We start from the raw sequence: 25250 nt of genomic DNA, 5'->3' as shown, positions 1-25250 counted from the left end.
TGTTTTTTGTACATTTATCTATTACAAGGGAATAATTTTGCCTATTTTTAAGAGATCTTTACAACCTGAGAATACTGAGCATCTCATATTGGTTAAATATTTCCTTTGCTTTTGATAATACATTTTTAAATTATAAGAGTTTTATATTTCTATATAGCTAAATTTATTCAGCAATGAATTAACTATTCATATTTTCTTCTAGAGGTTTTAGTTTAATTTTTTAAAATCAATTTAAAAGTCAACATCGAATCTACTCTCATCTTGGGATAAGCTAAGGCGTTAACCTGATTTTTCTTTTCTTTTTCCAAACAGCCAGTTTTCCCTAGCTTATTAATCTAAGACTTAATTCTCTTTTGCAGTGTTTGATAGTGTTAAATGTCCCATCTTTTTTTTTTTTGACATAGAATCTAATCTTGCTCTGTCGCCCAGGCTGGAGTGCAGTGGCATGATCTCAGCTCACTGCAATCTCCACCTCCCGGGTTCAAGCAATTCTCCTGCCTCAGCCTCCTGAGTAGCTGGAATTACAGGCGCATGCCACCACACCCAGCTAACTTTTTTCTGTATTTTTAGTAGAGATGGGGTTTCACCATGTTGGCCAGGCTGGTCTTGAACTCCTAACCTCAAGTGATCCGCCCACCTTGGCCTCCCAAAGCGCTGGGATTACAGGAGTGAGCCACCGCCACCGGCCAAATGTCCCATCTTTTAAAGAACATTTTTCTCTTAATTTCTGTGACAGTGCTTTTGTAATCTTGTACTCCCACTTCTCATCATCCCTTTTTTGGTTTGTCCTCTTCCTACCATCCACTAAATATAGATCTCTATGATTGTGTTCTTGTTCTCCTTTTCTTTCTCCACAGATTTTTCCCTAGGATCTCAAATTCCATGATTTCTAAGGTTATCTCAGAGAATGATTCCCAAATCAATCTCTACTCTTTATCTCACTCCCATCCTCTAGTATCAAATTATCAACTAAATGCAGGAGATCTAGAATAACTCTCCCATCCCAAGGCCCTCCCTTTCTCCCTTTTTTTAAAGACAGAGTCTTGCTCTGTCACTCAAGCTGGAGTGCAATGGCGCAATCACAGTTCACTGCAACTTTGAACTCCTGAGCTCAAGGGATCCTCCCGCCTTAGCCTCCTGAGTAGCTGGGACTACAGGAGCATGCTACCTCACCTGGCTAATTTTTTATTTTATGTAGAGATGGGGTCTCGCTTTGTCCCTCAGGCTGGTCTCAAACTCCTGGGCTGAGGCAATCTTCCCCTTGGGCCTCCCAAAAAGCACTGGGATTATAGGTGTTAGCCACCATGCCCTGCCAGGTCCTCCCGTCCCTCTAAACATTCTCTTCCTATGGTCTTCCTTCCTTCTTAGGTTTTGGTTCTATGAACGATACTGCTGTCTTTCCCAGGCAATTTTACATTTTTCCTCCCTGTGCCTCTTGACACTCAGTATCTAAGTCCTGTTGATCCCACTTTCACATTCTCCCTCTACTCTTCCACCATTATTGCCTCAGTTCTAGCCTTCGTTACCTCTCAATAGATTATTGTAACAAATTTCCATATAGGACTTTCAACCTTCACTCACCACCACATAATCCAAACTATATACCACTGTCAAAATATTTTTTCCTACAGAGTTCTGATCATACAATCTCCTGTTCAAATATTTTAGGCTGGGCGTGGTGACTCACGCCTGTAATCCCAGCACTTTGGGAGGCCAAGAAGGCCAAGAAGATCACCTGAGGTCAGGAGTTCGACACAAGCCTGGCCAACATGGTGAAACCCCATCTCTACTAAAAATACAAAAAATTAGCCAAGTCTAGTGGTGCACGCATGTAATCCCAGCTACTCGGAGGCTGAGGCAGGAAAACTGCTTGAACCCAGGAGGCAGAGGTTGCAGTGAGCCAAGATCGCGTCACTGCATTCCCATCGGGGCGACAGAGCAAAACTCAGTCTTAAAACAAAACAAAACAGAACAAAATCAAATTATTTTAAAAGACATTCCTTTCCTTTAAAAAAAAAAATTCTGTAAGTCTTTACTTGCAAACCTCCATCTGGTCCCAACCTATCAAACAATAAAAATAACATTTATTAATGGCTAAGCACTTACTTGTATATCATCCCAACTTCAGGTGGCAGTAAAGCATGATAGTTACAAGCTCAGGCTCTGAAGGTAAGGCAGTTCCAGGTTCAACTGTCCCACTTAACGCTATTAACTCAAGCAAGTTACTTTCCCTTTCTAAGCCTGTTTTCTCATCACCTATAAAAATGAGACAATAGTACCTAACTCATAAACGTTTAAGGACTAACTGAAGGAAGAAGAGACATGTTGAGCATAGTGTCTATCATATAAAGGCAAATAAATATATATTGACTGAGTCTTCTTTCTAATCACCAAATGCCATTTCTCCCTTGAAATTACTGCACCTTTAGCCAAATATTATGATTAAAGATTTCCTACAAAACAACCTGTGTTTTTCACCACCTTTGTTTTTCTTCTTTCCATTTAGAATTCCTTCTTCCCTCCAATTCCTCTAAGACATGCATATACAGTTTATAGCTCTGTTTTAAGGTCTTAGGTCAAATATTATTTCTTCTATTAAGGCTTTATACATTTTACTTTACACACTATTTAATTTACATCTTTTAAAACAATCATGTATTATTTTCTAATAATAAACATAAAAACAACAGTTCAAAAAAAACAAGATTCAAAGCAGCTCTCAAAAGGGTATGAAATTAAGACAGACTGACAGTTCTAGCAAATTCTGCACGCTTGGACTTTGGGGAAACAGACTTCTTATATAATGAAAAATTATATAAGAAGTCTGTTTTTACTATCTGTTATTATTTCCCAGAATAGTTATAATTTGCAAAAACGTGTGTGTCTAACCATAGTGTTCTCAAAATGTAGACCCTGGTCTAGCAGCATCAGCATCACATGGAAATGTGTTAGAAATGCAAATCTTGAGTCCCACCCCAAATCTAATGAACCGGGTGATTCCAATGTGCTCTAAAGTTTGAGAAGCAGGGCCATACTAAAATAGTACTGGCGGTTTATTTTATTTATTTTAATAAGTTTAAGTTCTTTTAGTAAAGTGTGAGGCTAAAACTAAAAATAGATTTTGAAAATCAATCCGGAAATCTATACAGTATACAGAATTGTCAGTGGAACCAACACCACCATTGGCTTTGAAAAGCAATTAGCTGGCTGGGCATGGTGGCTCACACCTATAATCCCAGCACTTTGGGAGGTCCGAGGTGGGCAGATCACTTGAGGTCTGAAGTTCGAGACCAACCTGGCCAACATGGTGAAACCTCATCTCTACTAAAAATACAAAAAATTAGCTGGGCGTGGTGGTGCATGCCTATAATCCCAGCTACTTGAAAGGCTGAAGCAGGAGAATCACTTGAATCCGGGAGGTGGAGGTTGCAGTGAGCTGAGATCACGCCACTGCACTCCAGCCTGGGCGACAGAACGAGACACGGTCTCAAACAAAAAAGAAAAAAAAAGAAAAGCAATTAGCTGCTAATTATGTGCTACTATAACTTTGTTCCCCTATTCCACAATCTTACAAACATCTGCTAATTTCAACATACATATACATCTGACCTATAAATAAGTTCATAAGTTATGGACAGGATAGAGAACCTCAGACAACCAAAATGCTATTATAGTACAATCAGGTCATAAATGTTCAAATCAAAGAGTAACAATCAAGAAGGCACATGTGCTGGGCGTGGTGGCTCATGTCTGTAATCCCAACACTTCGGGAGGCCGAGATAGGGCAAATGCTTCAGGTGAAAAGTCTGAGACCAGCCTGGGCAACAGAGCGAGAGCCTGTCTTTAAAATATAATAATAAACTTAAAAACAAAAAAAAAGAACGCACATCTAACGACAAAATCTTGAAAATCAGGCACCAATAATCTTGGTACTTCATAAAAATAAACAAATAGAAGACAACACTGAGAAACATAAAATATCCAGACATGCTGTGGGGAAAACAGATCAATAAATACATTTATGATACAGACAGTGCTTGAATTAAGATCAAAAGCTAAAATAACCTAAGGCTATTAGTAAACTTCCTAAACGATAACTATGAGGATGGAGGAAAGGATGCGAAGCGCCTGTCCACTACATATATACTTCCCTGCCTTTTAGTTTTATAGTCATGAAATCTGCAAACAAAAGCAAAGGAGAAAAGGCAGTCACAGCTATGACTACTACTCATTATTGTGTAGTAACATTTAAACAGCTTTTGACAGTTTACAAAATGCTTTTCAAACCCGTCATCTCAAAGGTGTGTGTGCTCTGGAATAAAAGCTGATGCACAGGAACTTATGCTTAACACAAAAGACATACTCAAAGATTTGTCAGGCAGTCTCAGAAACCCAGAAGACATTGTTCCCCAAATTATTTATGACAATGATTCACTTAGGAAGATAAAAAGCATTGATTAAATAGCATTAAGTAGGGGATCCAGCAATGCCTTTATAATAAATTTAAAGATGTCCAGAGTACAAGTGGTTTGATGAAAATACTGTTAAGAAAGAGACTTGCAGAAAACAAACAAGCAACAACACACTGGCATAACAGAACCTTTTACATACCCACTTATTATACAAAGATACAGGTTTATTGTGTAAAAGAAGAGGTAAATGATCAAAGCAAACTGAAATACTAAAACATTTTATGCGGGAACTTTCAGGAATTCAAGAAATCTTCTACTAAATATAATAATACTAAAAAAAGACAAAAGAGACATAATAGTATTCAGTCTACAGATATTTATGTAATTTTTTAAACCTGTCCTATTGCTTTTTTTTTTTTTTGACACAGGGTCTAACTGTCATCACTCTGAGTACAGTGGCATGATCTCAGCTCACTGATCTCCCCAGCTCAAGTGATCCTCCCACTTTGGGCACCCTCCCCACTCCAACAGCTGGGACTACAGGCACGTGCCACCAGGCCTAACTACTGTTTTTTAATTTTAATTTTTCTGTTTTGTTTTGTTTTGTGTAGAGATGAGGTCTCACTCAATTGCCCAGGCTGGTCTCAAACTCCTAGGCTCAAGTGATCCTCCTGTCTTGGCCTCCCAAAATGCTGGGATTACAGGTGTGAGCTACCATGACCGGCCCCATTGATTTTAATCACAGTAAAGAATAAAAGTATCTGTTATTTTCTAGGCAAGAAGTTACTGCTCAATATTCTACATCTCGTGAGATTAATATAGATGATTCTTCATCATAAGAATGTGAAAGCAGATACCTATTAGGTAAGACACAACAGCTTTATAAACTTTGATTTTCCTAAAGATCTTGATGAGTTGTCTTTAACTTTTTATTATGAAAACCTTCATATATTGGCCAGGTGCAGTGGCTCATGCCTGTAATCCCAGCACTTTGGAAGGCTGAGGCAGGCAGATCACGAAGTCAGAAGAATGAGACCATAGTGGCCAACATGGTGAAACCCCGTCTCTACTAAAAATACAAAAAATTAGCTGGGCATCATGGCGGGTGCCTGTAATCCCAGCTACTCGGGAGGCTGAGCCAGGAGAATTGCTTGAACCTGGGAGGTGGAGGTTGTAGAGAGCCAAAATTGTGTCACTGCACTCCAGCCTGGGTGACAGAGTGAGACAACACCTCAAAAAACAAAAAAAACCCAAAAAACTTCCATATATCTATCGGCCAGGCATGGCGGCTTATGCCTGTAATCCCAGCACTTTGGGAGGCTAAGGCAGGCAGATCACTTGAGATCAGGAGTTCAAGACCAGCCTGGCCAATATGGCAAAACCCCATCTCTTACTAAAAATACAAACAGCCGGGCATGGTGGTGTATGCCTGTCTTGAGTAGTCCCAGCTACGCAAGAGGCTAAGGCAAGAGAATTGCTTGAACCCGGGAGATGGAGGTTGCAGTGAGCTGAGATCGCGCCACTGCACTTCAGCCTGGGTGAAAGAGTGAATCTCCATCTAAAAAAACAAAAAAACAAACAAAAAAAAAACCCATAGATGACAAATGCAGATAGACTAATACAATAAACTCCCATGTACCTACCAGCACAGCTTCAACAACTATCAGTATTTTGTTCTACTTTCTTCACCTATCCTCCTCTGCAGCATCTGACACTGTAACATCCCATCTTTGTGGATAATTTTCCCTTACAGTCTGTGACATTACTTTTCTCGTTCTTCTCCCCTTCTGACTACTCCTCCTGTGGTTCATCATCTTCTTCCTACTCACTGCTTATGCAATTTGAGAAAAACAAAGAATCAAATGGAATTTTATAATCACTGCACTCTGTGGTTAAGACATGCCACTCACTACTTTAAAAGCAGAATCATCTCCTTTCCTAATTTTATCTGCTGTTACCGATTTCCAGGATAACCAATAAGCAGTCTAAGTTAATTCACACAGCCCAAGGCTTTCAACACCTTTTAGATGAAGGGGGCCTGCCCCTCCATACCTGTGGGTATTTCTCGTCAGGTGGAGACGAGAGACTGAGAAAAGAAATAAGACACAGACACAAAGTACAGAGAAAGAACAGTGGGCCCAGGAGACCGGCGCTCAACGTGTGAGGACCCGCACCAGCGCTGGTCTCTGATTTCCCTTAGTATTTACTGATCACTATTTTTACTATCTTGGTGAGGGGAGTGTGGCAGGGCAACAGGGTGATGGTGGGGAGAAGGTCAGCAGGGAAAAATGTGAGCAAAGGAATCTGTATCATGAATACGTTCAAGGAAAGGTACTATGTCTGGATGTGCACAGAGGCTAGATTTATGTTTCACTTTACACAAACATCTCACTGTAGCAAAGAGTAACAGAGCAGTATTGCTGCCAGCATATCTCACCTCCAGCCACGGGGCGGTTTTCTCCTATCTCAGAATAGAACGAATGGTTGGCTTTACACCCCGACATTCCATTCCCAGGGACGAGCAGGAGACAGAAACCTTCCTCTTATCTCAACTGCAAAGAGGCCTCCCTCTTTCACTACTCCTCCTCAGCACAGACCCTTCACAGGTGTTGGGCTGGGGGATGTAAGGTTTTTCCTTTCCCACGAGGCCATATCTCAGGCTGTCTCAGTGGGGGCAAACCTTGGACAATACCCAGGCTTTCTTGGGCAGAGGTCCCTGCGGCTTTCTGCAGTGCATTGTGTCCGTGGTTAATCGAGAATGGAGAATGGCGATGACTTTTACCAGGCATACTGCCTGCAAACATATTGTTAACAAGGCACATTCTGCACAGACCTAAATCCATTAAACCTTGAATCAATACAGCACATGTTTCTGTGAGCACGGGGTTGGGGCTAAAGTTACAGATTAACAGCATCTCAAAGCAGAAACAATTTTTCTTAGTACAGATCAAAATGGAGTTTCTTACGTCTTCCTTTTCTACATAGACACAGTAACAAACTGATCTCTCTTTCTTTTCCCCACATTTAGGTCCAAACTTGAACGCAGATAGGCACATGAAAGTGCTAAACCTGGGCTAACAGCAAACAGTTGGTACAAAGCTCTGCCCCTTCTAATGAAGGCCCAGATGATACCATAGCTAGTGGTGACCTTCACATATGTGTAAAGCTCCTATCTCAGTTTTTCTGGAATAGAAACTTAACAGCCCAATGATGGCTCTGGAGTTTAGAACACCCTGCCTCTGAAAGGGTGCCAGTATATTTATTTTCTACAAGCTGAAGAAGTATCAACAATTTGGTTATCCCTAGCCCACTCCAGATAGCTCTAATCCGATAAGCTAAGAGTCTTCAATCTTTTGCAAATATTTCCCTTCTTGAGTTCTGAATTCTTTCTGACACTCTTTTATTCTTATATCATGAACCTGAAGTTTACACTAAAATGAATATTTAGGAAATCTATCTCTCCGCATTCTGTGGTAAGCAATCAGTGAATGCTTACCTTGTTTCATCCTTGGATCTGGAGCCATCATCATTCTGAGAAGCACCTTTAACATCAAAGTTTAAACAGAAAATGAGTTTCAAGAGAGTAGTTTTCATGTTTTTTCTTTTCTAAACATGCCATGTAAGCAAAGCCTTTTATTAGATCTTTGTAATAAAGAACATACTATAACTTAAATTCCAACATGACTTTAAAAGGAAAAATGTGATTTTCATGACTGCAAAAAAAGTCTGCCAAAATTTTGTGCAAATGCTTAATAATTAATGGATACGGGATGTTAATTACAAAGGTATATTACTCATGCACTACTATTCCTGCCTTTTTTTTTTTTGAAATATGTCTAACTCTAATTTAAACCTAGTGTTTTAACCATCTTTGTATCCCAAATACCTCATAAAAAAGTGCTGATCGCCAGCAGAATAAAATCGATTCCAGAAACAGAAAAACCCATAACGTCTCTCTTATTGCAGGGGCCTGGAAAACAGCTTAAAAATTAGGAAAGCCACAAATGGGAATCCAAGTTGCCAAAAATTAATGCCACAATATTCTTATTTTCTTCTTGCTTTATTGATGGAAAATATCCTTAGGATTCAGTCCAGATCTTTTTACTGTAACAGTGTTGGAGGAGCCAGGTGCAACAGCTTACACCTGTAATCCCAGCATTTTGGGAGGCCAAGGTGGGCGAATCACCTCAGGTCAGGAGTTCAAGACCAGCCTGGCCTACATGGTAAAACCTGTCTCTACTAAAAATACAAAAATCAGCCAAGAGTGGTGGCAGGCACCTGCAATCCCAGCTACTTGGGAGGCTGAGGCAGGAGAATCGCTAGAACCCGGGAGGCAGAATTTTCAGTGAGCCAAGATCGCGCCATTGCACTCCAGTCTGGGCAACAAGAGCAAAACTCCCGTCTCAAAAAAAAGAAAAGTGTTGGAGGGAGGGTGCTAAAGGTAGGTACATTTAAAGAAGCAAAACAAATGGTAAACAGGGAAAGAGAAAGAAAAATTATCACATGTAGAAACAAGAACTCAAGTTCGACCACCTAGGTCCATTTAGTAAAGGAACAATAGGCCCTGGATAGAATCATAGTTTAAACAGGGAAATTATTACCATATTACAACAAAGCATAATTGGTGGATTAATTTAAAAAATACTGAGTCACCACTATACTATACCATACTTAGCAAAGTTGGTAAATGTCTCATCCAGTCTAGAAATATATTATCTTTAAAATAGTATGTGAATAAAATGTTGTCTATACAATGGAATTATTACTATTTGGTAATAAAAGAGAACAAACTAATGAAACACGCTATATCATGGATGAACCTCAAAAACATTATGCTAAGTGAAAGAAGCCAGACACAAAAAACAGATATTTTATGATTCCATTTATACAAATGTCCAGAAAAAGACGAATTTTTAGAGATAAAAAATAGAGGCCGGGCGTGGTGGCTCACACCTGTAATCCCAGCACTTTGGGAGGCCAAGGTGGGCAGATTGCCTGAGGTCAGGAACTTGAGACCAGCCTGGCCAACACGGTGAAACTTCATCTCTACTAAAAATACAAAAATTAGCTGAGTGTGGTGGCGGGCGCCTGTAGTCCCAACCACTCAGGAGGCTGAGGCAAGAGAATCACTTGAACCTGGGAGGCAGAGGTTGCAGTGAGCAGAGATCACGCCACTGCACTCCAGCCTGGGCGACAGAGTGAAACTCCGTCTCAAAAAAATATATATATAGATTAGTGGTGGTTGCCTGTGGTTGACAGTGAGAAGGGAAGCTCCTGTAAACAGGCAAGAGGGATTTTACTGAGGGGATAAAAATGTTTTAAACCTAAATTACAGTGATAGTTGAATCCCTCACTTAAGTTACTAAAATTCATTAAGCTGTACACTTGAAATGGGTAAATTTTATGTTGTATAAAATACAACTCAATAAAGATGTTAACGTGGTTAAAAAAAAATGGTACGATGAAATACATTTTGGCTATAAAGGGTAAATTTCAGTTTAAGAATGTTTTAATATGGAATATAGTCCCCTAAAATGGCTTATGAATGGGACATAAATGAAATCAGAAAACCACAACAAAATATCCAGCATAAGTTACTAAAATGTGTCTATTAGTATTTCACTTTTCTCAAAATTAAGAAAATCATTAGGAATAATCCATTTAAGTCTACCATTATTTGCTACTTCTAAAACCTTCTCACTACAGTGACAAAGAACAGTATTTTAATCACATGAGTTCTGAGGGCAGACTGCCTAGGTTTGTATCCTAGCTTTATCATGTACTTTGTGACCTTACAAAAGTACACTTGACTTCCTGTACTTTTCCTGCATATATAAAATGGGGATGACACCTACTTCATAGAGTATTTATAAGAATTAAACATGTAAACATTTAGCACAGTGCTAGCACATATAAGCAGTCCATAAATAATAACTATTATTTCTCAAAATTTACATCTCATTAGGAAAGTCTAAGCAAGGGCCATTTTTCAATATACATATTTTTTCTTGACAAAGGGTCTTGATGCATTGTCCAGGCTGGAGTACAGTGGCATGGTCATAGCTCACTGCAGCCTCAACTTCTCAGGCTCAAGCAATCCTCCCACCTCAGCCTCCCAAAGTGGGAGGATGCATGGATGCATGCCACCACAAAATCAGCTACATTTTTTAAAGATTTTTTTGAATACATGGAGTCTCACACCATGTTGTCCATGCTGGTCTCAAACTCCTGGACTCAAGTGATCCTCCCGCCTTGGCTACCCAAAGTGCTGGGATTACAGGTGTGAGCCACCATGCCTGGAATATTCACTCTTTTATTTCACTCCAATATAAAGTGAAGCCATAACTATGAAATTTATGGCATAAATTATTTAGATCTTATCCTCTGCTTACAACCAGAGAATAGTTAACAACAACAACAACAAAAATCTAACACTTATACAATGAACGTCCAAGAAGAGAACAATGGTTATTCTTAACCACTGCATTTTACAAACGTATTGCCCTTTAAAGGTATTCCCAATCCAAATTTCCTCAAGAAAATTCGTCAGATTGCTAAATGCACATGTTTTACCCACAAGAAACTTTGGAAGATCTACAAAGATCTCTTCTACTCAGTAAGCTCGTCAAAATGACCTGCCCTCCCACCACAAAATAACTAGCTCCTAGATAAAGCGGTTTAACACATCGTTCCTATTTCTTGGGTGTCTAGCAATCTCAAAAACAAAAAAGTGAACTGAAGCCAGGTATGGTGGTGAGCACCTGAAGTCCCAGCTACTCAAAAAGCTGAGGCAGGAAGACTGCTTGAGGCCAGGAGTTCAAAGGTGCAGTGTGCTATGACCGTTCCTGTGAATAGCCACTGAGCTCTAGTCTGGCAACACAGCGAGATCCTGTCTCAAAAATAAAAAAACAAAGTGAACGAACACAAGTATGCAGTGAGCAAATGTGAAAAACTGGGTTATCCAGAGGGCCATTTTCAATCCTCAGATGGATTAGAAAGCCTTGGGCCAGCAGCAAACCTGTGGTGCTGAACCAGAGCCTGCCACAATAGGCTGGCAAGGGTCTGATCCATTTTACAAATACACAGGTAGGAAAGGAGTTGAAGCGTTCCCAGTTCAGTGGTACACCCTAGCAACTAGCAGAAGCAAAAGAAATGTTCTCTGGGGCAAAGAATCCCCAATTTAGGCCCTTAAGATTCCAACAGATTAAGATCAAATATAAACTTGCAATCGAAGAACAAACGCAAATGAAAACAAACCTCAATGAGGAAGAGACAAAAAACCATTTATATACCCAAGGATTTCAGACACTGGAATTATCAAATGGAGAATGTTTTAAAAAAAATTCCTATGTATCAAAAAAAATTACAAGGAAGAAATCAGAAACTATCAAAAACAAGCATCAGCAATTCTACTCCTAGGTATATATCCAAAAGAAATGAAAACATATTTCTACACAGAACCTTGTACACAAATGCTTAAAGCAGCATTATTTATAATTCATAACAGCCAAACGGAAATAAGCCAAATGTCTATCAATGAATGAATGGATAAACAAATTGTGGCACAAGTATACACAGTAGAATTATCATACAGCCATAAGAAGAAAGGAAGTACTGACACATTCTACAACTTGGATGAACCTCAAATTCATTATGCTAAGTAAAGAATCCAAACAGAAAAAGTCACGATTCCTTTTATGTGATATATCCTGAATAGGCAAATCCATAGAGACAGAGAGCAGATTAGCAGTTATCACGGCTTGGGAGAAGAAAGAAATGGGTTTTTTTTTCTAAGGTGACAAGAAAGATCTGAAACTAGAGACAGATGGTGGATGTATATCATTGTGAATACACTAAACACCATTAAGGTGTACACTTTATATAACCGTTAATTGTATGTTATGTAAATTTCATCTCAGTTTTAAATATCCTAACAAATAGCATATTTGAAGAAGCAATTAATATGTAAAGGTGAAAATAAACATACCCCAGCAATTCTACTCTCGAGCATACACCCAACATAAACGTTAAATCTGTTTATTAATAAACATATGCAAAAATGTTCAATGTATCACTGTTCACATGGTTTAAAAAAAAAAAAGCTAAGCAAATGTCCTTTGATATAAAAATCTTAAAACCCGGTACATTCACTCAACAGATTACTATGCAGCAGTAAAAGTGAATGGCCTACGGACACAATTATATGACTAAATCTTAAAAGGCCTGTAGTCCCAGCTACTCGGGAGGCTAAGGCAGGAGAATGGCGTGAACCGGCAAGGAGGAGCTTGCAGCGAGCGGAGATAGTACCACTGCCCTCCAGCCTGGGCGACAGAGTGAGACTCCGTCTCAAAAAAAGAAAAAGGCAACACTGAAAATTAGCTGAGTGTGGTCGTGGACGCCTGTAATCCCAGCTACTCGGGAGGCTGAGGCAGGAGAATTGCCTGAACCCGGAAGGAGGTTGCAGTGAGCCAAGATCGTGCCACTGCACTCAAGCTGGGGCAACAGTGGAAGACTCCGTCTCAAAAAAAAAAAAAAAGGCAACACTGATATTTTCATAGAGCTCAAGAGAAACGTACAAGTAATGCTTATATATCACACATAGGATAAAACTTTTAAAGACCACAGAAATGACAAATTCAAAGTTCAGAATAGTGATTATCTCGAAAGGAAAGGAAAGGAATAATATAGGAAGAAACATACAGGTGGATGCAATGATATTGTTAATACTCTAATTCTTAAGCTGTGTGATAGTTTCAGGGATGCTCATTTTATTTTATATCTTACACATATTAAATATGAGAATATATACCAACGGGCTTTGTAAATTGTAAAAATGAAGAACACAGTAGTCTTCACTGAAATTCACAATGACCATATCATAGCCTCAATACTTCAATTTTTACAGTACCTCTCATAAAGTAAGACAAAAACATAACATACATGTTGAAAGGAGTTTTACAGCCGGGCACGGTGGCTCATGCCTGTAATCCCAGCACTTTTTGGGAGGCCAAGGCACATGGACCACCTGAGGCTGGGAATTTGAGACCAGCCTGACCAACATGGAGAAACTTCATCTGTACTAAAAATACAAAATTAGCCGGGCGTGGTGGCGCTTGCCTGTAATCCCAGCTACTTGGGAGGCTGAGGCAGGAGAATTGCTTGAACCCAGGAGACGGAGGTTGCGGTAAGCCGAGATCGCGCCATTGCATGCACTCCAGTCTGGGCAATAAGAGCGAAACTCCGTCTCACAAAAAAAAAGAAAAAAAGAAAAAAAAGAAAAGAAGAAAAAGAAAGAAAGGAGTTTTACTACCTTTTGTGGGGAAGTAAATTATTTAATATTCTGAGCATACATAGACATATGTTCAAATGTAAGTCAAATTTTTAAAACTAACATTACAGCAAAGTTTATCTCTATAAAATTAGTTGGTACCCAGACCAGTTGAGATCTAGTAACTTCAAATAATATTTGGTAAAGCAAAAAATTTAGGCTACTTTCTTAGAATTTATTATTCTAGTAAGAAACATTATCAGTATATTCACATATGAGAATGGTTTACCCTAACGTTAAGCGGAACTACAAAAACTAGAGCCTAACATAACAAAGCATCAAAATTTAAAAGGAATGGAATGTATAGAATAAGAACCAGAAGTCACATATTCCAAAAACTCTCCCTAAATTAATTTTAAACACATCCAGAGTATACATGATAAAAAGTAAAGATCTCTACTATGTTCCTATTTTATAATCAGGAAGTTAAAAGTGGCCGGGAGTGGTGGTTCGTGCCTATAAACCCAGCACTTTGGCAGGCCGAAGCAGGAGGATTGCTTGAGCTCAGGAGTTTGAGACCACCCTGGGCAACAGAGTGAGAACCTGTCTACAAAAAATACAAAAATTAGCTGGGTGTGGCTGAGTGCGCCTGTAGTCCTAGCTACTGGGGAGGCTGAGGTGGAAGGATCACTTGAGCCCAGGAGGCGGAGGTTGCAGTGAGCCAAGATGACACCATTGCACTCCACCCTTGGCAAATGAACGAAACCCTGTCTCAAAAAAAAAAAAAAAAAAAGTTGAAAGTAAAATGCATTTTTCTTTCTCTTTAGGAAAACTAGTATTAGTCTTTGGCAATAATACTTTTCTGTGTTTCTTGTTAGAGGTCGTAAATGGGAAGACAGATATTAAACAAGTCACCAAAAAAACCATCCCACAAAAAGAAAAAAAAAGATGAATGAGAACCTCTGGCAGATATGAACTGCCCACACCTGATTTGTTACTTCAGATCTGTGGGCTATAAGAATAAGTCAACCTTTAAAAAAAAAAAAAAAAAAAAAAAAATGCTGGGCCAGGCGCAGTGGCTCATGCCTATAATCCCAGCACTTTGGGAGGCCTAGGCAGGCGGATCAACTGAGGTTCGGAGTTCGACACCACCCTGGCCAACTTGGTAAAACCCCATCTCTACTAAAAATACAAAACTTAGCCAGGCATGGTGGCGCATGCCTGTCATCCCAGCTACTCGGGAGGCTGAGGAAGGAGAACTGCTTGAACCCGGGAGGCAGAGGTTGTAGTGAGCCGAGATCATGCCATTGCACTCCAGCCTGGGCAACAAGAGCGATACTCCGTCTCAAAAAAAAAAAAAAAGTCAGCCGGGCGCAGTGGCTCACGCCTGTAATCCCAGCAACTTTGGGAGGTCGAGGCAGGCGGATGACCTGAGGTCGGGAGTTCAAAGCCAGCCTGGCCAACACGGAGAAACCCTGTCTCTACTAAAAAATACAAAATTAGCCAGGCGTGGTGGTGCATACCTGTAAACCCAGCTACTCAGGAGGCTGAGATAGGAGAATCACTTAAACCCGGGAGGCGGAGGTTGCAGTGAGCCGAGATCACACTATTGCACTCCAGCCTGGGCAAACAGAGCGAAACCCCATCTAAAAAAAAAAAAAAAAGTCTACCTAAATAGCAAATTAAAATTAGCCAGGTGTGGTGGCAGGTGCCTGTAATCCTAGCTACTCTGGAGGCTGAGGCAGGAGAATCGCTTGAACCCAGGAGGCAGAGGTTGCAGTGAGCTGAGATAGTGCCACTGCACTCCAGCCTGGGCGACAAGAGCAAGACTCCGTCTCAAAAAAAAAAAAAAAAAAAAAAAAAGCTAGGAAGAGGTCTAGGAAGACCTCTTCCTAGAGACTCATGAAAGCAGATTAACTCTGTACTTCATTGAAGGAAAACACCATAACAAATTATGTAAAGAAAACATTATAACCGAGACTTGTAGCGAGATATTAAACTAGTTGAAAGTAGGGGAATATAAAGCCAGCTAGTTTTAAAATAAAACTTAAAGAAAAAGAAAAAACAAGTATACTTTGTTTCACTTGGAAAAAGTTTATTTATATAACTGCCATTTTTAGAAAATTTATCCACCAAAAAGAAAGAACCAAAAATGTGTCTGTAAGTACAGTAGGCCTCCCCTTAGCTATGGTTTTAATTACCCACAGTCAACTGTGGTCCAAAAGTAGGTGAGTACAATAAGGTATTTTTCCCCCCAAAGGTCCAAACAAAGCTAAAAAAATGAAGTATTTTTGGAGTGAAAGTGAAACTGAGAGATGACATTCATAAAACTTTTATTGTAGTATATTGTTATAACTGTTTTCTTTTCTTTCTTTTGAGACCGAGTTTCGCTCTTGTTGCCCAGGCTGGAGTGCAATGGCATGAACTCAGCTTACCACAACCTCTACCTCCCGGGTTCAAGTGATTCTCCTGCCTCAGCCTCCCGAGTAGCTGGGATTACAGGCATGCGCCACCACACCCAGCTAATTTTGTATTTTTAGTAGAGACGGGGTTTCTCCATGTTGGTCAGGCTGGTCTCGAACTCCCAACCTTAGGTGATCCGCCTGCCTCGGCCTCCCAGAGTGCTGGGATTGCAGGCGTGAGCCACCACGCCTGGCCAGAGTCTCGCTCTGTCACCCAGGATAGAGTGCAGTGGCACTATCTTGGCTCACTGCAACCTCCACCTTCTGGTTTCAAGAGATTCTCCTGCCTCAGCCTCTCGAGCAGCTGGGCTTACGGGTGCTCGCCACCAGGCCAGGCTAATTTTTATATTTTTAGTAGAGACGGGGTTTCACCATGTTGGCCAGGCTGGTCTCAAACTCCTGACCTCATGATCAGCCCACCTCGGCCTCCCAAAGTGCTGGGATTACAGGCGTGAGCCACCGCGCCCAGCAATTATTAAATATTTTACATTAGTAATAGTTTCATCTTCTATGGGCGAAGCTTAGGACACTATAAATACTGAGGTTTAGGGCAGTTTAACAATGTAACTTGTATTTTATCTTCCAGACTTCCAATTTATGTATAGAAAATTGTGACTATTATAGAGTTCTTGTGAACAATAATCAAAGTGTCAACTCCAAATCAGTATAACCATTTCAGAAATTTCTTTCCATCCTCACTAGCCCCAGAGAACTAATCTGGAAGACATATTAGGTCCTGCTACTTTATTTTTTTTGAGAGAGAGTCTCACTCTGTCACCCAGGCTGGAAGTGCAGTGGTGTGATCTTCGCTCACTGCAACCTCTGACTCCTGGGCTCAAGTGATCCTCCCACCTCAGCCTCCCAAGTACCTGGACTACAGGCACGTGCCACACACATGGCAAATTTTTTTATTTTTTGCAAAGATGGGGTTCTGTTATGTTGCCTAGGCTGGTCTCGAACTCTTGGGCTCAAGTAACCCTCCTGCCTCAGCCTCCCAAAGTGCTGGGATCAAGGGGTGTGAGCCACTGTGCCCAGCCTGTCCTGCTATTTTTAAAAGTCATGAGTCAAAGAGGAAGTAGGAAGTCTTTCAACAAAGTAGAAAAAGAATAGCACCTGACAGCTGCAAAATGTTTCATAATGCAGTTCCTAAGTAAACCAAAAGATCTTCGTCAAACTCATCAAGAAATCCATTAATCTGCTCTTTCATTGTCTTCAGGCCTCTAAAATCTATGTTTCAAGTGAAAATACACTTAACACATTAGGAAGTGATGGAAATATCTGATGGGAAAACAGTAGGAAAAAGTTCTATTAAATATGCTAGCTGTGTAGCCACTAACTCAGGTGCCACCACAGTTTATTTTCCTTTAACACACACTAGTAAATCAGAAATTGTAAGATTTACTAACACACATATAATGAATTAGTATTGTCAAAAGGTATCTCTGTAAGTGTAGCCTACAGAAGTAGAAGGGGAATGGTAAATGGATCTCAGCTTGTAATGGCTGGGTGGTACAGTGTTAAGAAGGATTTAGAGGCCGGACGCAGTGGCTCACGCCTGTAATCCCAGCACTTTGGAAGGCTGAGGTGGGCGGATCACCTGAGGTCAAGAGTTCGAGACTAGCCTGACCAACACGGAAAAACCCCATCTCTACTAAAACAAACAAAAAAACCCCACAAAATTAGCTGGGCGTGGTGGCGCATGCCTGTAATCCCAGCTACTTAGGAGACTGAGACAGGAAAATCGCTTGAACCCAGGAGGCAGAGGTTGCGGTGAGCCGAAATCGTGCCATTGCACTCCAGCCTGGACAACAAGAGCAAAACTCCGTCTTAAAAAAAAAAAAAAAAAAAAAAAAGGATTTAAAGTCATATTTAAACTCAACCCCACACTGCTACAGACAATAAACTCTGTCTGCCATTGGCACAGTTGGCGGTGTGGCATCTAACCCATATTAACTGCCATAGCTGGCCTACAGAATAAATACTATATAAATCAACTCATTACTCATGGAGGCAAATGTGATTCAACTTCTATTTGGCTAATTTTTCAACTTATGTAAAAATATACATGCTTTTATTCATAGAAATAATACACTAAAAAGAAAATGTTTAAAGTGATCAATGTCTATTTTTTAAAAAGAAAAAAACATTTCTTTTTTTTTTTTAAAGAAACAAGGTCTCACTCTGTCACCTAGGCTGGACCGCAGTGATGTGATTACGGCTCAGAGCAGCCTCAACCTCCAAGCTCAAGCAATCTTTCTGCCTCAGCCTCCCAAAGTGCTGGGATTAGAGGCGTGAGCCACCACACCAGCCAGAAAAAAACATGTTATTAATCTGAAAAAAAAAAATCAAAATAATTACATACAGCATACTACAATGGCTATTTTATTTAAGAAGAATCATTAAAGACCTTAAAAAGGTAGTCACTTACTTTCTGAACATGTAGTTTCACCATTGGTAACAACTTCAGACTCTAACTGTAGCCCATCAAGACAAATTGACAAGTCTCCTATTGTCTCTGTTGGCTCTTTGTCACCTCCAAGCTGCAAAGTCACAACTACTTCTTCAACTGGAAGAAAATAAAGTTACAGAAAAAATGGTCACTTTTTTCCCAGTTAAGGCATCTTAACTGTTAAAAATTAACTGTTAAAAATGTGATGTCTGAGAAAATATAACTATATGTGCATATAAACTGTTTAACTATGCTTTACCCAAGGTTTGAACACTTTTGACACCAAAACACTGTATCTTTTAAAAAGGACAAAATATGCTAATGTTTCATATTCATGATGTAAAATAGTATCTCCATCGTTTATTATGTTCATTCCATCCTTGTAAGACTATAGTATAAAATGGGCTAGCATAAGAATAAAGATTATTTAGTAATATATACCTGAATTAAATTGAGTAAAAACATAATTTAAGGATAAATTATATCTAATAAGTCCTAAATGAGAAAATTTTTAGAAGTATGTTTTAGATAGTCGAGGGGTAGAAAAAATGTGTTTTAAAATGATATATTAATTAAAACAAGCTACACATATTTCTATATTATATAAATATACATATACAAATAAAACCACAACATCATAAAATGAGGACATTTTAAAAAATAAGCATTTAAAGCTGGATGTGGTGGTACCTGCCTATAGTCCCAGATATATCAGGAGGCTGAGGCAGGATAATCACTTGAGGCCAGGAGTTCAAAACTACACTGTGCTGCAACTGCACCTGTAAATAGCCACTGCACTCCAGCCTGGGAAACAGAGTGAGTCCTTGTCTCCCCATGTCCCTCCCAAAAAAAAAACATCTGAAAAGGAAATCTGTAAAAATATTCATTTGATTTGTCTCTGAAGTGGGATTTTTATTTTTTTCTTTCATCTCTGCTCTATATTTTAGTTTTTCCACAATTAACTATGTATTACTTTACTAATATCTATTTACTAAGTAAATAAATATTTACTAAAAATACTGAATCCAAAATGAATGGTCAAACCAAGGTTACTCAGAATACTTTCAATAGTGTAAAATTCTTCTATCTGTTCATCCTATAACCAAGTAAAACTTAAAAGTATGAGAGAACATGAGTCATTATGCATGTTTGACATATAAATTTCTTCCAGAAAAACAAACAGCTAAGTGCAATTTCCATTAGTCTTACATACATACGTTTCATATTGTTTGACTTTAATGTTTCATAAATATCTAATGCAGCAGTTCCCAACAAAACATCAGATTTCAGTGTCTGGTGACTCCACACACGAAAATGTAATTTACTCACAGGGGTAACGATACTAAAAGGGAAAAAAGAGGGAAAAAATATTATTTTTATTGAATATCACAATGAGATCCTAAATAAATTACAATTCAGTTTTAAAGTCTAAAGTCTTCTCACTGCACCCCTTACAGTTTACTATACAATCAATATTGGCCTATGTTCAGTAATCTTATGAAAATTATCTGAATGCTACACGCTTACATGGTCATTTTCACTTGCAGTTGAACTACAGAAGTAAATTCATACACATATTGTCAACAAAAGTAAAACTGCTTATCCTGCAACAAACTATTGGAAAACTAGTTTTACTTTAGTAGTACAGAAGAGTAACTTTACAAATTAAATCCTTATGTCAGTAGTTTACAGAGCTTGAAGTTATTTTATCTTTATAGTAACCCTATGAGATGGGAATTATCACTTCCTTCTTCAGATACAGAAACTGACATTCAGAGATAAAGCAAATTGCCTAAGGTCAAATAGCCAGTAAGTAGCAGAACTGTAATGTGAATAAAATCCTGACATTAAACTTTATATTAAAAAGTTCCTCAAGTCAGCTACATGATTTGAAGATTACATTACATACATCAAGTTTCACACTGCTAGAGGCAAGTTGCCCAGTCCAACTATCAAATATAGACTCACTCATACCTTGCTAAATGCCAATAAGGAATACTCTCTATAATGGTATTTCCAAAGTAAACTGGGAAATTTGAATTTGCAATACACGTAGAATCAATGTTAGAGTCAAGGATCAGAAAGCTAGGAGCACTATATAATCTACCACAGTCCTATGGTTCAATGATATAAAGACAAATTCCAGAAATGTTTGAATTTCTCTATATCTCATTCTCTCTAATGTGATCAAGTTTGAGGGGACAAAGAAACACTTTCCTCCTTTGAAGTCTACCTGTACCTATTAACCACCACCATTTCAACGGCAATGGGTAGATTAAACAAACTAAAAATTCCACACTGCTCCTCTTCTTAGGGGTTACAATGTATTCATTCTTTTCAAAATTCTCAGATGCTACTTTCAAGAGAGCTCATATTATATATTGTATTAGGAAAATATTTCTCGGCCAGGCGCAATGGCTCACGCCTGTAATCCCAGCACTTTGGGAGGCCGAGGTGGGAGGATTATTTGAGGTCAAGAGCTTGAGACCAGCCTGGCCAACATGGTGAAACCCCGTCTCTACTAAAATTACAAAAAAATTAGTTGAGAGTGGTGGCGCATGCCTGTAATCCCAGCTACTCAGGAGGCTGAGGCATGAGACTTGCTTGAACCCGGGAGGTGGAGGTTGCAGTGAGCAGAGATCGCGCCACTGCACTCCAGCCTGGGTGAGAGTGGAAAAAAGAAATTCTCTATTAGTCAATTTAGAAATCATAATGGGGATGAAATAAAAGGCAAATAAATTTAACTTTACTATTTTTAATATGGAAGAAAGGTACATAAAGTATACTGTCAAAGATAATCAGTCTTAATTGTTTCAATTCAATTCTCGAAAGCAGTCTGGAAAGCCTGCTACACGACAATGGAAAGTGATAAAATTCCAGGCCAATTTGCTGCAACTTAAAAATTCAGGAAAATAACTTGAATTGTAAGTTTCCCAAATGTTTGTGATCAAGAACAGCACTACCACATAGAACTACAAAGAGAGTTTTTTTCTTAACTTTTAAATCACTAAGGAGTTCATGACATTAACAGCTTAAGAGCCTCCAAGTGCATATCAAGTACGCACTCAAAGCAGTTGGAGGAAATTAGGTGACCATCTAATTCAACTGAACATCTCTGGTAATCATGGAGGCTGCGACCTTTTATAGATACCACTTGGTAAAGGAAAAAATATATATGAGATGGGAACTCGCTACTTTGCCCTGGTTAATCTCGAACTCCTCCTGGGCTAAAGCACCTTATCCTCCCCCCTTATCCTCCCAAGTAGCTGGGATTGCAAACATGTGCAATCATTCCCAGCCTCATGTGTTTTCTTGAAATTTTTTTAATACATTGTTTCATTTTGACTCAATCTACAATGAGCCATTAATTAAAAACAGAAAGCCTAAGAAACATTTATGTTGAAATAAACACAGATGAGGAACATCGGAATGATACGGGCCTCAAGATGATCTTCCATAAATTCTTTTTTTTTTTTTTCTCTTTTTTGAGACGGAGTTTCACTTGTCACCCTGGCTGGAACGCAATGGCACGATCTCAGTTCACTGCAACCTGCAACCTCCGCCTACCAGGTTCAACCAATTCTCCTGTCTCAGCCTCCCGAGTAGCTGGGATTACAGGCACCCACCACCACACCCAGCTAATTTTTGTATTTTTAGTAGAGATGGGGTTTCACCACGTTGGTCAGGCTGGTCTCGAACTCCTGACCTCAGGTGATCCTCCCGCCTTGGCCTCCCAAACTGCTGGGATTACAGGAGTGAGCCACCATGCCTGGCCAAATCATTTTTCTTCTTTTTTTTTTTTTTTTGTTTGTCTTTTTGTAGAGACAGGGTCTCGCTACGTTGCCCAGGCTAGAGTTCAGTAGCAATTCACAGGAGCAATCATATCAAACTGCACCTTTGAACTCCTGGCCTCACACAATCCTCCTGGCTCAGTCTCCCAAAGAGTTGAGATTACAGGTGTGAGCCACCACACCTGGCTCCATGTGTTTTCTTCTATTTTAATTTTAAAAATTAAAATTAACCTTCAATGGCTGTCAATATCTTAGATTATAATGCCAACATTTAGGGCTTTGTGTTAAAACTGAGCTATATCCTACTTCTATGAATCTACACTACAGATATAAACACCAACATACAAAGATATATGCACATGGATGTATCTGCAATACTGCCTAATAGCACAACATTAGAATCAATACAGAACTATTAAAATATAGTCCACCCATATTAAGGAATATTACAAAGCTATATAAGGGATGCAAGATCCATATGTACTCAGGTAAAGAGATCACCATGATATTAGTGTTAAGTACAAAAAGAAAGTTGTAGAATAAAATGTATAGTAGTAGTCCTAGCTACTTGAGAAAAAGGCTGAGATGGGAAGACTGCTTGAGCCGGGAAGGTTGAGAGCACTCTGGACAACATAGCAAGACCCCATCTCATTCAAAAAATAACTAACTATAGTATAACTGGCACCGTAATTTAAAATACTAAAAAACTGGCCAGGCACAGTGATGCATGCCTGTGGTCCCAGCTACTTGGGAGGCTGAGGCAGGAGGATCTCTTGAGGCCAGGAGTTCAAGGCTGCTGTGAGCTATGATAGCGCCACTATACTCCAGCTTGGGTGACAGGGTGAGGCTCTATCTCAAAATAAAACAAAGAAAAAACTAACTAAAACACTATTTTTAAAAATTAAGTTAAAAAACGGGGGGGGGGGGAGTACTCATAATCCCTTAATTCAACCCAAAGTTAATAAAAAGTGCTGCCAGAAATCTTTTTAGGTCCGTGACCATGGGCTCTCTTCAGCTATTGTTCAGTGACAAGAGCAATATCATCACCAACTAAACTAGAGAAGGTAAAGAAAGGGAGTGACTATAAAAACAGCTATCTAAAGAGAAACAAAAAAAGCAAACCAGAAGGAGTCCTAGGAAAAAGAAAAAAAAAAAAAAAAAGAAGAGAGAAAGGAGGAACAACAAAAAAAACCAAAGTGAGAAACATTTTTTTAAATTGTATTTCCAATCATCTACTAAACAAAACATACTACAGAAAAATACTTCCAAGCTTACACTGTAAGGGGTTGCTTCCACTTGGGACTGTTTGTGTTGTTGCATTTTTCTGTCTTCTTTGACTGTCCATCTACTGTGACCTCTACGTAAGGACTTGGTCCAAACCAATTCTTCTTATTTTCCTTAAGTTTTGCTGAGATGACTATGTAAAAGAAATGAAAAACATTTCAATAGTTGAGATGTTAATTCACTCATGAAATCAATTTAACTTCATAATTAGGCAGATTTACTAAATTTACTCAGAGAAGCAGTTTTGCTCTAAAATACTTACCAATTTTATTCACTCATAACCTTTGTACTTCCTCCCATCCTAGTAAATAAATATAGAGGTTCCCCGTACCATCAACCCAAATTCCCATCAGTAGAATTCCATGGTATCAAAAGTCCAGAACTCAGATCAATTAAAAAGTACACATATGGGCCAGGTGCAGTGGGTTACACCTCTAATCCCAGAACTTTGGGAGGCTGAGGCAAGAGGATTGCCTAAGCTCAGTAGTTGAAGACCAATCTGGAAAACATAGCGAGACCTCATCTCGCCTAAAAATCAAAAAAATTAGCTGGGCACAGTGGCGTGTGCCAATAGTCCCAGCTACCTGGGAGGCTGAGGTAGGAGAATCGCTTGAGTCCAGGAGGTCAAGGCTTCAGTGAGCTATGGTTGTGCAACAGCTTGGGCAACAGGAGGAAAAATTTAAAAAGTACACATATGGCTGGGCAGGGTGGCTTGCACCTATAATCTCAGCTACTCAGGTGGCTGAGGCAGGAGGACTGCTTGAGCCTAGGTGTTTAAGACCTGCCTGGGCAGCACAGGGAGACCATATCTCAAAACAAAATGTATGCATTGACAAACATGGTCAACAAACATCTGAATGCCTACCATGTGTCAGATACTGCTCTAAACTCTGTCCCTAAAGCAATTAACAGTAAAGAAAAGGATCTGGCTTTCAAGGAGATTATATTCTAATTAAAGTATTTATGATGAAGAAAAACAGGCTGATGTGACAGAACATGACTTGGTAGTAAGGAAGGCCTTTGAGAAGACTTTTAAGCAACCATCCAAATGACAAGGAGCCAGCCATGGGAAGACTGGAGGTGGGAATAAGACAGCATTCCAGAGAGAGGCAAATGAGTATGGCATATCTGAGGGAAAGTATAGCAAGCACAGGAAGGAATGGTAAATGAAGGGAGATAAGCTTTGTATGGGAGCTTTATAAACCAAGATAAAGAATTTGCAGCTGGGCGCAGCGGCTCACATCTGTAATCCCAGCACTTTGGGAGACTGAGGCGGGTGGATCACCTGAGGTCATGAGTTTAAGACCAGCCTGGCCAACATGGCGAAACCTTGTCTCTACTAAAAAATTTCAAAACTTAGCCAGGTGTGGTGGCAGGCGCCTGTAATCCCAGCTACTCAGGTGGCTGAGGCAGGAGAATTGCTTGAACCCGGGAGGTGGAGGTTGCAGTGAGCCGAGATTATGCCACTGCACTCCAGCCTGGGCGACAGAGTGAACCTACGTATCAAAAATAATAATAATAATGATAATTTAGATTTTATTCTGTGTGTTGGAAAGCCAATGGAAGAATAAGAACTACAAACTA

The 25250-nt window shown here is 39.5% G+C and overlaps 1 protein-coding gene across 9 annotated transcripts in view; it reads right to left on the bottom strand.

Annotated features, from left to right (window-relative positions):
* The window catches only part of ITCH (itchy E3 ubiquitin protein ligase), a 148118-nt gene that overhangs the window by 78958 nt on the left and 43910 nt on the right, over window positions 1-25250 (bottom strand). For 7 of the 9 annotated variants that reach the window (XR_010154201.1, XR_010154200.1, XM_003954427.6 and 4 more), the window contains 4 exons: window positions 23658-23799; window positions 19809-19933; window positions 18571-18708; window positions 7909-7954 (listed from right to left, as the gene is read on the bottom strand). Coding sequence is in view for 7 of the 9 variants with exons in the window: in XM_003954427.6 (XP_003954476.3) it covers window positions 7909-7954; window positions 18571-18708; window positions 19809-19933; window positions 23658-23799 (451 nt within the window). In the remaining 2 variants the exon portion in view is untranslated. The remainder of the gene's footprint in view (window positions 1-7908; window positions 7955-18570; window positions 18709-19808; window positions 19934-23657; window positions 23800-25250) is intronic. The other 2 variants (XM_063802839.1, XM_063802840.1) reach the window with 1 other exon arrangement.

This window comes from Pan troglodytes, chromosome 21 (genome assembly GCF_028858775.2).
Source record: "Pan troglodytes isolate AG18354 chromosome 21, NHGRI_mPanTro3-v2.0_pri, whole genome shotgun sequence".
In the NCBI taxonomy this organism is placed as follows: Eukaryota; Metazoa; Chordata; class Mammalia; order Primates; family Hominidae; genus Pan; species Pan troglodytes.
The sequence above is the reverse complement of the archived record's forward strand: the minus strand, read 5'-3'. Positions and strand labels throughout refer to the sequence as shown.